The sequence below is a fragment of the Metarhizium acridum genome (genome assembly GCF_019434415.1).
Source record: "Metarhizium acridum strain ARSEF 324 chromosome Unknown scaffold_1, whole genome shotgun sequence".
Taxonomy (NCBI): domain Eukaryota; kingdom Fungi; phylum Ascomycota; class Sordariomycetes; order Hypocreales; family Clavicipitaceae; genus Metarhizium; species Metarhizium acridum.
This window is the reverse complement of record NW_027094015.1, coordinates 3,994,236-4,007,786: the sequence shown is the minus strand read 5'-3', so window position 1 is coordinate 4,007,786 and position 13,551 is coordinate 3,994,236. Positions and strand designations below refer to the sequence as shown.

Sequence of the window (13,551 nt, the reverse complement as noted above, 5' to 3'; positions counted from 1 at the left end):
AGCCCGAGTGAAGCAGAGAAGACGGCCACGAACGGCTCGAATGCCACCACTACCATATACTCCCCACAAACTCCGACAAGCTCCCACTGAACCCCCCTTTCCCCTCCCTTCACGAGTGGGCACCCCACGCCGCGGCCAAAATCAAAGACCCGCTTTCCCCAGCTCGTTGCCGTTCGTCCCATAAACCCACATCCTTCAAACTCGTCGTCAGTCCGCCAAGTTGTCCTCGTGATCTGAGAAATTTCCTTTAGCCCACTCGGACCTGAGACATGCCACATCTATGCTCTCCACATCATCCGCAAATCGACTAGACAGGAAACAGAATAAAAAAAGGACAACAAATGAAGGAGAAGGGACAAAAACCAGGACTCCGTCGCAGAACCGCTGGTGCAGAAACAACTAAATGTACAAAGGCTGGACGGCGAAATGACCGACCACGTGAAGGTGCCCTTCCATGGGCATGACAATAAACCCTGACCCAGTATATCCAAGATGACTAGACCCGACACACTCGCTCTGCGTATGCTCAACAACACCAGATATTCATTCAAACACGTTAAAGAGGCTATTTTGTGAGTCAATGAGGACTAGACCGTAACCGTAGCCGAAACAATCATGATACTAAAGTCGTCCTTTTTTTGGGGGGGTCCACGTTCGTTCCAAGTTATTCCCACAGTGTTTTTTCCCCATGTCCCGAACGCCAATAAATAACGAAAAAAAGAAAAAGAAAAACAAAACACACACACACATCACTTTTGATTATCCCCTTGCCCCAGACCCGGTGTTTTGTTTTATTATAAAGGCTTTTTAATATTCCGTCTTGTTAGGAGCAGCGAACCGCTGGGTATCTTTGGTTAAAATTCGTCCATCGCGATAAAAGACCAGACTGCCGAAAGTTGCCTGGGAGGAGCGCAGACATCACGCCATGAGAACTGTTGGCGAAGTTGGACACAACACACTTGGCCAAGCAAAAATAACTTTTTATAAAAAAGACGAGTACTTGTAATAGAATCGGCGCAGCCAAATAAAAAAAAATGAATGGTCGTAACAAAAACATTCGTTCCAAGGTGTAGGCAAAAAATGCTCATGTCTTTCAGCATCTCAGCGTAGAGCAAAGGCTTGCGTGTTTCCGCGCAGGTCATTGTTGATAACTATACGGTAGAACCTCGTACTCCGCAGGGAGCACGCATCTGATACTTGCTTGCTTTGCAGCGGAGTAGCGGTTGACACCATATTCCGAGTGCCCGGTATTCCAACCGGGGATTTGCGCATTGTGAACCGGGCAAAGCGTTGTGTCCATGGTGGACTAAACACATTGTTTGCCAGGAGTGTGGCGATTCGTAAGGGATTGTTGACCATAGCGAAGCGTACCCTGTGACCATAGTATTTGATTGTATTGCAAGAGTTGCTATGCATGAGAAATTCCCCCCCAGCTAGGCTGTGGCATATTCGCAGGGAGAAATTTCGTGGATGAAAATGCAACTCCTCGTCCATTGCGTGGGACACGCCCCTCACCGCAAGCTGGATTGGTCAAAGGGGAATTGCTGGTTAGGGAAAGCCATGCTGGCGCTCAGGCCAAACGGATCCCAGTCCAGGTTCTGGTGGTCGAGCAGCTGGGTCATAGATGGGAAGTGGTGGTTAGACAGCGACGCCTGGTGGCCCCCTTGCTCGTGATGCGCAGGGCCTGTGGAAGTGGGAGAGAGGAGCATAGGCTGGGTTGTGTCGCTGTTGAAGGCGCCCCCAAAACTGCCATGTCCACTGGGAGTTTCTATTTCAGAGTCGTCCACCATGTCTGCTCGGCTGTCATAATCGTGGTCTGTTACCATTTACGTCAGCAAAAAATGTAATATATATATATATATATATACAGACAGGGTTGTCATCGCAAAGATGGAAGCTCACCAGCTTGTTCAACGTGGTTTTGGAATGCCGGCGTAGGATAGAACGAGGCGCCCGTGCCAGCGACACTCCGGGGCGTGGCAACCTGAAGCACTGTGCTTCTGGATGGCTGACTAGTACCTCCCAGCGAGAGATGCTGGCGGGTCAGCCCCGAGATAGAGCCTCGCATGGAAACGCTGTCTGATGGAGCGGGAGAGAAGGTTGAGGCAGCATTATTAGGAGAATTGGAGTGAGGTGACGGCGTGGGACGGTTCTTTGGGGAGGGGGCAGGCTTGGGAGCCTGCATGGCAGAACCAACAGCTCCGGACCCTGGCTCTAGCTTCGGGGCAATGCTGGAGTTTGACTTGCGGTTGTGGTGTTGTCGATTCATGATGGGCCTCTGGATTGGAGGCGGCTGCACTATATTCTGAGGGACATGTGCAGGCCCGAGGTTAGGACTCTCGGCCTTGGCTTGCAATTCGGCTTGGACATCGATGCCTATTGAAACAAGCTACGTTAACCTTACGAATCGTCAAACTGGAGTGTCATTGCTGGAAAGGAATGACCTTTCTCGAGAAGAATTCGCTCAAGCAGCGAGTTCTTGTAGCGGAGCATCAAACATTCGTCGGCGGCATTGCGATGGGCGGACTGGAGGTTGTGCAGGTTGGATTCGTGGATCCGGATGGTTTCCTCGAGTTGTTTGATGTACTCAGTCCGGCGCTCACGGAAAGCGGCCTGTGCCTGCCGGTTTCGCTGTTTACGCTCCTCTGATGTAGCGTATATCTGACGCCAGGATGTCAGCAAACGGTCACACGGAGCGATGTTGCGCGGTGGCATGTAAGTGAGTACGTGAACATGACTTAACAACCCGGTCCCGCCACAGTGCGAACAGCACGGGGCGACAGGTAAGAGCGGTTCTGGAAATGCAACGCAGGTTCGAAGAGGTGTTGCGACGGAGCAGTAAGATTGGACAATCAATTTTGGAGTACGGGCAATGTAGGTGGCAGTGACGTGTGCGTGGTGGTGGTTGAGGTTGTGCATGGCATTGTGGTGTTGGTGTTATCGTCGTGAGACTCGAAGCTCAGGTGGGGGGCAAGCCTCTCCAGAACAAGGACTCACCGGTTTGCGTCCACCCTTCCGCTTGGGCTGCTGAGCGTCCTGGACGGCATTGTTGCTGTTGCCAGAAACAGTTGCTGAGGCGTTCTGCTCTCTCTCGGGAGTTGAATCAACAGAGTCGTCGGACTCGTCGCGCGGGGGGTTGGGCTTGTTATCGATGGACATCTCGTCGGCCATTCCTCAGGGTCGCGGCGCTGGGCCTCTAAGATGACAGCCGCGGTGCGGCAAGCGCCCCAGTCTCAGGAGAACCAAACAGTGACGAGGGACGACAGATGGGTCTAGGGAAGCCGGGAGAAACCGAATCTTGGCCAAGCCAAGGGCAAAAAAATAAGAAAAAAAAAATCAGGGCCCGGGTGACAATGCAGCGAGCGATAGGAAGAAGCCGGGATGCTTTGTACGTCGTGGGTAGTGCGTCGTGCGTCGCCGTGATAACGGGGAAGATTTTGCTTGGTAGATGCGAGTTGGTGTAGCGCGGGCACCGAGACAGGGCAAAATGGCGCCAGCAGTGCGCAAGACTCCGTCAAGTAGGAAGAAGGGGGGATTAAAAGCAAGGCCGGTTCGGTTGATGACAGTCGACGGGATGTTGCCCCCAGATGAGGAAGCTGACGGCGCGTCTGTGGCGGCTACTGCTCAAGTGCTACTACGACGAACAGGCAGCACTTGAGCGCTTCGTGGACAGGAGAGGCGCAGACAGCCGCAGAAATGCTGTCCCCGACACGAAACGAGGTGCAATTGTCGGCCGTCTGGATGGATGCTGGATCCGGAACTATGATAACGGCAACGATTTGGATGTCAAAGGGGACTTGCAGCCCAGAAAGCGTCCCCGCCGCTTTTATGTAATGGAATGGCATTGCTCAAGTGAGAGCGGAGAGGGGTGCTGTCTTGGTGCTGTCCTGGTGCTGTCCTGGTGCTGTCCGGGTGCTGGGCGGCGCTGGGCGGCACTGGGCGGGAGCGCAACAGCCGTCGAGTGCTGCCCTGCCCTGCCAACTTCCTGCCTACATACCTGGGTACGTGCCTTCAAAGCCGGTGTGCCTCTCCGCTGCGTCGTCGTCTATGTACACATGGAGTACGGAGTAACCTGGGTCAAAACTCTCGACATTGGCCCACGTCCTCCGTACCCACGTCAGCTCTCCAGACGTTGCTGCTACTATTAGTCTATTAGTACTAGTTGCCTGGACCTGGCCCGGGGACCCCAAGTGCTCCAGTTCCTCGTCTCCTTCAGGCCTGGTCTGGTCTGGCCCGGCTCGCTTCTCAACTTGGCCTGGTGGAGAGCCAGCCAGCCCATCATCAAGGCCGTCAAGCCCCTCCTCCCCTCTCCACCCCCGGGCGATTATAGTACTACAGCGTTGAGCGCCATGCGCCGCCCCCCCGGTATCTCTTGAAGCGTCAGGATGGTCCCAGCCGGTGGAGCGAACTCGGTGGTCTTGATCTACATACAATATGTTACCACTGCCTCCGCGGTGCCGACATCGAACCACCATTCCCAAGCCTGCGCCTTATGGAGACGTCTTGGCTCGCATGCCAGTCCAGTGGAAGTTCACCGGGTGCCATGCCCGCCTCTTTTGACTTTTGCTGAGCGGTGTTATGCCCGGTCACCACTGGCCACCTCCGGGGAAAGCCAATTGTGTGCAGGACCCTGTGCCAAACCAGCAGTCGACCTGCGAACGGGTTCCTCACCATCAGTCGCCGTACAAAGGGCCAAAAACCGTCCAATGCCTACCTTGGTCTACCGCATCACCTGGCCCTCCCCTGCTCGCCTGGTCCATTGGCAGCGCTCGTCGTGGATCCTGTCCACCTTTCCCATCGTATGCAGCACTACTCTGTAGAGGCGGCGGGAACACTTGACTGTAAAGCGCAAGCATGGCGACGGCTCGCACGCCGGCTGGGGCAGCCCACCTCAGCGGCGTGAGTATGTACTCGGGCATTGCATGCGCGTGCCGGATTAGAGTACCGAGCACGAAATACACGTTGGATAAATCATTGTCGATGCTGGGCTGGCGATATCGTCCCCAGTATGGGGTACGGAGTATAGAAAGACCAGACGCCGAACTGCAATACTCGTTGGACGCATTCTTAAGTTAGGTATCCCAATGTCCGTACAGAGTACGGAGTATAGTCGGCTAAATGAGCCCACTGGGGCACGTTTCCAGGCGACTACCCCCGCTTTTTCTTTACCCCTGTCGAGTCATGGGCCTGTTTGTCTCTTCAGCATCTCCGCCCCATTGGCATCGGCATCACCAGATTTGATGAGCAAGAGACCAGTAATCTATTATCTACACGAATGCGCGTTCACAATCGCTTTGTTGCTTTGGCATAAATCACCAAATCTTCTTCGATGCCCATTTTTATGGCGGAATTTAGCGAATTGGCTTCTGAAGCGTCACCTATGTCCGGGCAGGGCAGGGCTTTGCTCCGAGTTGAAGTGTGATGGAGGTTGGCGGGCGCCGACAACCGGCGAGGAGAACATGGCTGATTGCGCAAGTGCATGGCCTTTTCCGGGCTCCCGCTAGTGCAAGTTCCAAAGCTCGCTACGGAGTACATGCAAATTACTTGCAGAGCTCATGACCACATGATTTGCTCGTACAAATGAGCAGGTTTCGCGCATGTACCTCCATTGAACCTGATACTCCATGGTCGTAATGCCGTTTTACTGGCGTATTGAGACTTTTCACGCTGGCCAGAATAAACCGACTTTCTCTTTGAGAGCGACATTATCTTAATGATTGGAACACAAAATTTTCCTCATATTGGCGACTTGATTTGTCGACCCATCTTGTTTTGCAATGGGCATTCGACATTGATGGTGGCGAGCTTGGTCACTCGACTGTACTCCAAAGCCCTCTCTGCTCATCATGTGCCGTCATCAACATGTTGGACCGCCCACTGACTGCGGGTCGGCCGTCTCTCTTTGGAGTGAAAACACTCTGTCCGCAAGGACATGCAGGTGGATGAATCGGCGTTTCCAGGCGATCTAAGCTGCCAAGCGTCACTCCGAAAGCTAATGGTACACGATACGTCCCCGTTGTCATGTTGCCAAACGAGCGGCAGTTGTGTCAAAAATATAGATTAATCGTTACAGAGATGACGATACTGTTATCTCATCTTTCGCCATTAGTGGAAGTGTGCCAGCAACTGATCATTCGTCCGGATAGCGCACCTTATGATACACAGGGAACCCGTCACGCTACACCCGGCGGCAATTACATCGGTACCTAGCTGTGGTGTCTCGCCAACGCCATATGCAGCCGAACCTTCAACTGTTGACACTAGGAAAGCGGGCGTCATGTTGTGACGGGAAACATTAGAGCGACTTGTAGTAGACTGAATCCTGCGGTTGGCAGAGCGGAATCATGGGAAGGAAACAGCTCCAGGAGCCAATTGGCAAAGGCGCCGGAATCACGTCTCTCGGTGTATGTGAATTGTTGGACACCATCAAGTCCGGACACGACATCGATTGAGGGTTCCAGACGTTGTCATGTTGTCTGGGCTCCAAAAACCTGGCCGGGTTTTGGCGTGGCTGAATTCTACAGCATCCCCCGTGGGTCAGGGGACTTCCAAAGTTGCTAGTTGTATCCACGTCTAACAAGGAAATGGCAACACTCCAACCAACCAGGCAAGGCAGGAGCGAAGATGTCATTGGGAAGTAAGTTACAAATTCATATTGGGCCATGTGCTGCATCTCACTTGGTCAGAATGAAGCCACTATTGGAAAGTTTTTAATTTCGGAATATTGAATGGCATCTCCGGATGTTGAAGATCCAGGCGAGCCTGCTTCAAGGATCAATTGATGTGACGGCGCCCGCAGTTGATGACAAAGACCCGTGAAAACCCGTTCAAGCTGAGCGTAACTTCATGTCGTGTTTCCGAGCTTGGAACAAACCAGCCACCCAAACGGCCAGTTGACACTTCCCCTCTTCGCTGCACCCAGCATCGTGAGCATTTGTGTCTCATAGCCAAGGAAAACTGGCTGCCAGACGACGTGGATGCGGCTAATGTGGGAAACCTTGGTAGCCATGACGTGAGGGGTACTTCGTTGCAAGTACCCTGTCGGTATACACGGGACAAGCGACGGCTAGATGTTGCGGAAAATTCTTCCACGCTACCTCATTATATGACGTGCGTAGTCCATTGATCACCGGATTGTCGGCCGGACCTCTCTTGCTTCTGGTATTCTTACGCTGATACTGGCATTGCCTCCTCCCCGACGCTCTCAGTAGTTCACTTGAGGCGGTGCAGACTAAAATCAATAAACAACGCAAGGCTAGCCTCTGTGACTGAGAGCCGGGGACTACTGTGGAAATCACTGCCCGGATCATGAAATAACTTGTGTCGGACTAATTGAGGTGTGTGTCCCTCCAGGTTCCCAGGCCATCCCTTGGACATCGGTCAAGAACTGAAGAAACACCAGCGAGTCACCAGTGCTCCTTTGGAACGCCTTTGATGCAGTATTGTGAACTGTCGGTATCATAGTAGCGAGCTGCTTCAACAACATGGCTGAACGGCATTGATGCTGCCCGACTTGCTCCGCTGGTGGAGTGGTTGAGCAGTGTGCAGTGCATCTCCGAGGCGATGAAGCAGTCGTGAAGCCTTTGGTGACGGTCCTTCATGTAACAGGAATCTTCGCCAACTCACACGCACCCTTGAGCAAGGCAGCTGTGCCCTGATGGGTGGGACGTGTCATACATTAAGTATGGCCGACGTTATTTCTAGTTCTTATGCTAGCCCGTAATGACATGTTTGAAAGGGAACTTGTGTCGGTTATAATTCAAAGGGACCAGTGGTGAATTGGTCGTGTACGGCAAGTCTACCAGACTCGCCGAAAGTCCAGGAAACGGCAATGTTCTACATACCCCCGTAACAGTGCTGTCAGCACGCCACCTTGGCGTCGCGGTCCCCCGCGTCGAGGCTGAGATGTTTTGCAGTTCAGAATACCACCTTGAAGCTGTTAGCATTGGTCGGGTTATACAATATGGTTTCCAGAAAGTGCCCCAAAGAGTATTCCGTAACACTAGCCAAGTCGTGGGAATTCACGCGGCAGCACAAGCTGGTGGTCAGGGCCGCATCTCCAGGCATTCCCCTGCACCAAAGCTCCAGGTTCTTCAGCCACTGTGGTACCAGGATGGATGGATTGTTGGTTGGCCCCAAACACGCCACTGAGCCATGGTGCTTTATGAGGTCAAATGTGAAATGTGAGTGGACGTTTCGACGTCTCCCGTAAGTTGTAACAGCCGATAACGGCAATTAGCGACATCCTGCACCGAACGACAAAGAGGCGGTCTTGACGAGCAGTTGCCGGGTGAAAGGATTGCGAAGAAAGAAGAGACGTAGCTGGATACTAGGCTTGGTTCAGGGCCTACATGCTGTGCTGTTATTGATACCCGCTCGAATGACTGAGAAGTTTTGCGGACCTCTTCTCGTCTTGGGGCTTCCATGTTTGTCTTGAACTACATACTACCTCCCTAGTAGGGTAGGTACGCATTACGAACCCCACTTCGTCCAACCGATTCCCCAGGCCGGGTTTGATAGTTCAGTCCAAGAAGAAATTTGAAGAACTATTGACGAACTGCTCACTACACCAGACCTGAAGAACTTGCAAATTCCATCGCGGAAAAGGCGACATTAAGCGGACAGTTCTGTTAGAGCTGTGACTTGACACAAAGTGCTCCGCCCTAATCAAGTAATTCAGTAGTTGCCGGAGAAAGTGCATTTACAGTATATATGTATATCATGCACTGTATTGACACACGGTTCTGGCGGCGGCGAGCTTGGATCGAAGCTCGGACCACCTGAAGTAAACAAACCATCCCCACGAACATCAACAAACCCGGGTCATCGAGTTTTATCCACTTGACATCATATTACAACGGTCCCCAAGACATTCCTCTTCCTTAGGCCCCTGGTCCGTTCCGCGACTTGCTTAGCAGACTTATCTCCAACAACTACATTAATACAGCTACGGCTTGGACCACAGCAGCCTAATCATGTCACCACCTCGACGCCGTTCGGCCAGGTTGGCCAGCTCTGTCAAGGTACGATGCCATGATTTTTTGCCAACTTTTGTTTGTCCAAACCAGAATACTTGGACGAGCCGTATTAACGACGATGACCAATTCAGAGCAAAGCCACCCCCGAATTGGGACCTGTCGCGGAGGCTGAAGAGACGCCATCCAGAAGTAGGACGAGAAATGTTGATGTTGACACGACGATGGAATCCCCTTTTCCAGAACCGAGCACTCCAGCATCATCGGCACTGAAGCCTCCCCGCAGCGAAATGCATCCCAGCAAATATCACTTCAGCACTGGCGATCCCTCATCTGCTCTCAGGCTGGGCTTCTCGGACATCCCCAAGGAAGCACCTACCCTCGGCTGCCAAGATGGAACCCCAAGCAAAGTCAACCGCGTCCCGTCCTCGAATTTTACTTTCAGAGTTGCTCGCGAATCTTCAGATACGGAATTGAGCGGTGAGGCCCAGCGTATGCTGAATGAGATACGTGACCAGGCCGCCAAGATCAAGGCCGAACTCGTTGCGCAGAGGGAGGCAGAGGGCGGTGTGAATATTGGTGATAGACCCTTTGCCAAGCCAAAGGGCAAGGTCGGGCGATATAGTGCTGCTCATATGGCCGAGTTCAAGAAGATGGATTCAATTGAAGGCCACGCGTCTGCATGGAGAGCTCAAGAAGGACGTTTTACGCCTGTCAAGGCGTTGAAACGGACCCCTTCCAAGGCAAATCTAGATGGTACGCCAACCTCACAGAAGAGTCTTGGTATCCAGCGATCTCCCGCCAAGGCAGTCACTGACGAGACGTCGAATTCACGTCCTAAGCCTAACCTTAAGCGCAAGTCGTCTGCCGCTAACCTGGACAGCGACAATCATGCAGCCTCAAAGAGGCACAACGAGAATATAACTCCAGGAAAGTGCTCTATTGCTGCTCCAGAAAATAGGACACCTACTGCAAAGAGAGTCAGGCAACGCCAGGAGGACGACGCCGCTACTGCTCGGCCGGGGCGTGTCGAGTTTTCACCAGCAAAGTCTACTTCCATCTTTTCTCGACTTGCCACGCCCAGGAAGGCCGCTACGGCTCCGTCGCCAATCAGTGCAAAAAGCGCGACGAAGCCGACAATCACTTCGGTTCAGTCACCCTTAAAGTCAAGTCTTCACAGCGTATCCATGTCTGTTGCAGGGAGCAGCCTAAATCCTCCTGTATCCAAGGCTTCGGAACTAAAGCGTCGCATTATAAGCCCCCGAAGCTTCAGCAAGGTGAAATCTATTCTTCGAGGAAGCAAGAATGGATCGGAGGAGGGTGTGAGCGCTATACCTCACCCTCAAGTTTCGCGGACCCCAGCTCCTCCGAGAGTGAAAAAGGAGCTGCCCCCCATCCCGCTAACTACGCCCCGTCGTAAACTGACGAAGAGGGTTACCTTTACTCCTGAAGTTGTAACTGCTGTGAATGTGCAGAACTCTCCTTCGCCACAAAGGCTTGGCAACTTCAAACTTCGGCCTGCCCTGAAAAGCATTGAAACGCAGTATCCAGCTCTTGACGCAGTTTTGACAGAGTCAACTCCTAGCAACTCTCTGTATCCCGATCTCTCGCCTCTCAAGCATCTGGTGGGCTCTCAATCGCAACGAGTTGTTTCCGAATCCCCCTCAGTGGCAGGCACCTTTACATTCCGAAGTGACCGCACTATCAAGTTTGGTGGTACCTCATCGACAGGTTTCGGTGCCTCTCCTGGCCAATCTAGTGTTCGGCACGTTAGCGGCCCAACAGTTTCGAGCAACATGCCCGGCAGCTTCCCTGCACCGCCTTCTCCTAGTTCCCACCCTAATAAGGAAAATAAGGCACCATCTCTCACCAAACTGCTACCTGGTACGGCACATGGAATGCAGAGTAAGAAACGCCATCGAGCTACAGCAGATGAAGATGACTTCGACACTGAACGAGCAGCCAAGAGGCGAAAGAATGAAAACGTGCCAGAAGGGCAAGCTCTCTTGGCACCTAGACTTGTTAAAGCTGGCTCCGCAAGTGCTACCAAAAGTAGTCGATTCACTCGAACTGCTGTCAAAGCGGGAAACAATCGTAATTCCGGGAAACCTCCTGTTCGCGCTCCTGTGGTAGCTAGTCCAACGAAAAAGGTGACTGGTCTCAGTATGAGTCGCCTCAATATGCTAGCCCAGCCAAAGAATCGTGCTTAGCGAATTTTTGTCGAGGAGACTGGGATCGCTCACATTTCTTGTGAATGGATAGAAAGCGTATATATCAGTGAAGGGGTTCTCAAAGGTTGCGGAGATGAGAAATTATCTTTTCCAGATTAAAACCCTGGATATGAATTCGGCAAACGACTGATACACGTATGGCAATTAAGTGATAACGGAAACAAAGCAGCTCAGGCTTTCTGCATAGTTCTTGTTTAAACTCTTTGTTTTGCTCTGGATTGCTTTTTGCACGAGCCGACTTTGGCAGTATGTAATTTTGTGGCGCAAAGGGGTATTGGCGTTGGGGAAGATTGTTGATATTGAATTGTACGAACCTCAAAACATTTGTTCAACGCTAGCTACCTATCTAGCCAGGTAGTGAAGATGATTCTTGATTCTTCTGATCATAATGGTGTCGTGTTTGGTTTAGTAACGTCACGTCGTAGCGAGTACGGGAAGCTCCTTCCATCCGACCATCGGGTACACTCTGCATCGACGGCCGCTCGAGCAGGCCATGTGAGGAAGTACTTGGTGTACGACATCTTCAACATATCACTACTGCATTGACTTTCCATTAAAACGCTCGTTTTTACACCCATCTAGCTAGCAAAGACTGAAATGCGGACGTCTCTTTGCTAAGCGACCGTCTGCTTACAAGTCGCCAATATCATTACAAGCTCTCCTGGTCGTTGTGTCACGCGACTAGGGTCTTTGAGCTACGAGAACGACAGTGGCCCCGACATACAGCATGGGAGGGCAGCATGAACCCAACATATTTACGTGCACCTTCTGCTTCTGCGTTTCGGCAGACCAGCCTCATGTGCTCGGTCGATCCGCCCGACTAACTTGTACCGATTGCTACCTCACAATCATCAATCTTTCAATATGCTGGGTCTGCGGGGAGCTGATCTTCCGTGGAACAGACTGCGTGAGCTTTGGTTGGTGTTTTTGGCATCGAGCTTGCTACGGATGCTTGCTTTACGGGAGTCGAAATCTTTGTGCTGGCGTGCTTGAGGTTCCGGGCGACTGTGAAGATGACGTCGAACACGGTCGAAAACAAGAGATGATGGAGCCTCCTCTTTGTGCTTTGTGTGTCACTGAGTGTGAGTTTGATGGGATTGATGGCGACGGCGTTCTTCAGAAAGGATTGAAAAGAATAGATATGGTGGATGGGGGTTTGACGAGACGACGGTGGGCAGAGAAGACGAGTGCTAGGTTCGACCGTTTTCGAGTGGAAAGAGCAGTGACGGTAAGGTCCCGTTCACTCAGAAGACTTGGTAGACGGCTAAGGGAAGACGATGACAGGACCAATTGCCACCCTCTGAACGCCTAGTTCACAACAGCGAAGTCGATTGCGGTGGTAGGATTGTCTGGATCAACGTCAACGATCCTATCAATGGAAGCTCATTTCGGCCGCATCCTTTGAAGCCTATACCAGTACACATGCAAGCGGCATCATCAAAGTCTACCATTGGGTACCTGAGTCCCTCTATGAAAACACCAGAAGCTCAGCCAACAGATCTAAGTGGCCCATCGTCACGGGCTTGGGTCACTCAAAGAACTGCGCCAACTCGTCTGCGGCCCCTGAGATCACCTTTAGCCCGGAAACCGTGTTATGAAGAGGGAAGCAATGGAAAGAGTGACATGAAGTCGAAATTTCAAGGTTTCATGGCCAGACAAGAACCTTTCAGCTTGACACCGACGACGGAAAGTATTCGCCGTTTGGATCGACATTCAGAACCTTGTAGAACATAGTGCATCACGGAAAGGGCACCTGCAGGAGGACGATAGAGACCATGACAGCAGCTTTGCGTCTCTATATCGCAACGAATATCAAGAAGTATCCTCCAACACGACATCACTCCCGAGATGTGCAAGTCTTTGCAAGTATACATACCAATATTCTTACGTGCGCACTTGAATCCGGGGATCCCTCGGCACTGGGCGATTGCATAATAGCTTCTATAGAATATGTTTATTACAAACTAATAGAGACAGTTCATCGTCAACCTACGTACATATGCGTGCTCCACCTGACAAATTTCTGATAAACATTCGTATGCTACTTCAGCTCGCGGGATACCGACTCAATGCCAGAAATAGCCATAAGTTTGTGCCGTTGCTTAGGTACCTTGATACACACGCTCACGCCCACGTCCACGCCAACATACACCGTTTCTGAAACAGGACAGAACTGGCAGCGAAGGCAATGTCATGCAAGGCAACCAGACCCGAGGCGTTGAATGCAAGCGGCCAAATTTTGAAGCCACGACCTCGGCCAACGGTGGCTCCTAGAGGTTCTACAACGTTCGTGGCACAAGGGTCAAGGTCGCCACAACTGCGGACCAACGGCTTGGACCAGAGCT

The 13,551-nt window shown here is 52.0% G+C and overlaps 3 protein-coding genes across 4 annotated transcripts; 2 read left to right on the top strand and 1 right to left on the bottom strand.

Moving 5' to 3' along the window:
- Nucleotides 1-1,511: 1,511 nt before the first annotated feature.
- J3458_001215 (uncharacterized protein) lies at nt 1,512-3,171 on the bottom strand (the record flags this gene model as incomplete). The annotated part of the gene is made up of 4 exons (XM_007816412.2): nt 1,512-1,816; nt 1,903-2,376; nt 2,445-2,661; nt 2,998-3,171. 4 exons carry the CDS (start codon nt 3,169-3,171, stop codon nt 1,512-1,514), a joined length of 1,170 nt encoding a protein of 389 aa, XP_007814603.2.
- A 5,188-nt stretch (nt 3,172-8,359) lies between these two features.
- On the top strand, nt 8,360-11,590 carry J3458_001214 (uncharacterized protein). 2 transcript variants are annotated; one of them, XM_066116601.1, is made up of 2 exons: nt 8,812-9,023; nt 9,110-11,590. In XM_066116601.1, the coding sequence occupies exons 1-2, from the start codon at nt 8,976-8,978 to the stop codon at nt 11,183-11,185; spliced, it is 2,124 nt and encodes a 707-aa protein (XP_065978485.1). In that variant the 5' UTR covers nt 8,812-8,975; the 3' UTR covers nt 11,186-11,590. The 2 variants fall into 2 exon arrangements, with proteins under 2 accessions (XP_007814604.2, XP_065978485.1); XM_007816413.2 differs by having other exon boundaries at nt 8,360-11,569.
- Nucleotides 11,591-11,890: 300 nt separating this feature from the next.
- On the top strand, nt 11,891-13,468 carry J3458_001213 (uncharacterized protein). The gene is made up of 2 exons (XM_066116600.1): nt 11,891-12,434; nt 12,491-13,468. The coding sequence occupies exons 1-2, from the start codon at nt 11,934-11,936 to the stop codon at nt 12,938-12,940; spliced, it is 951 nt and encodes a 316-aa protein (XP_065978484.1). The 5' UTR covers nt 11,891-11,933; the 3' UTR covers nt 12,941-13,468.
- Nucleotides 13,469-13,551: the final 83 nt, after the last annotated feature.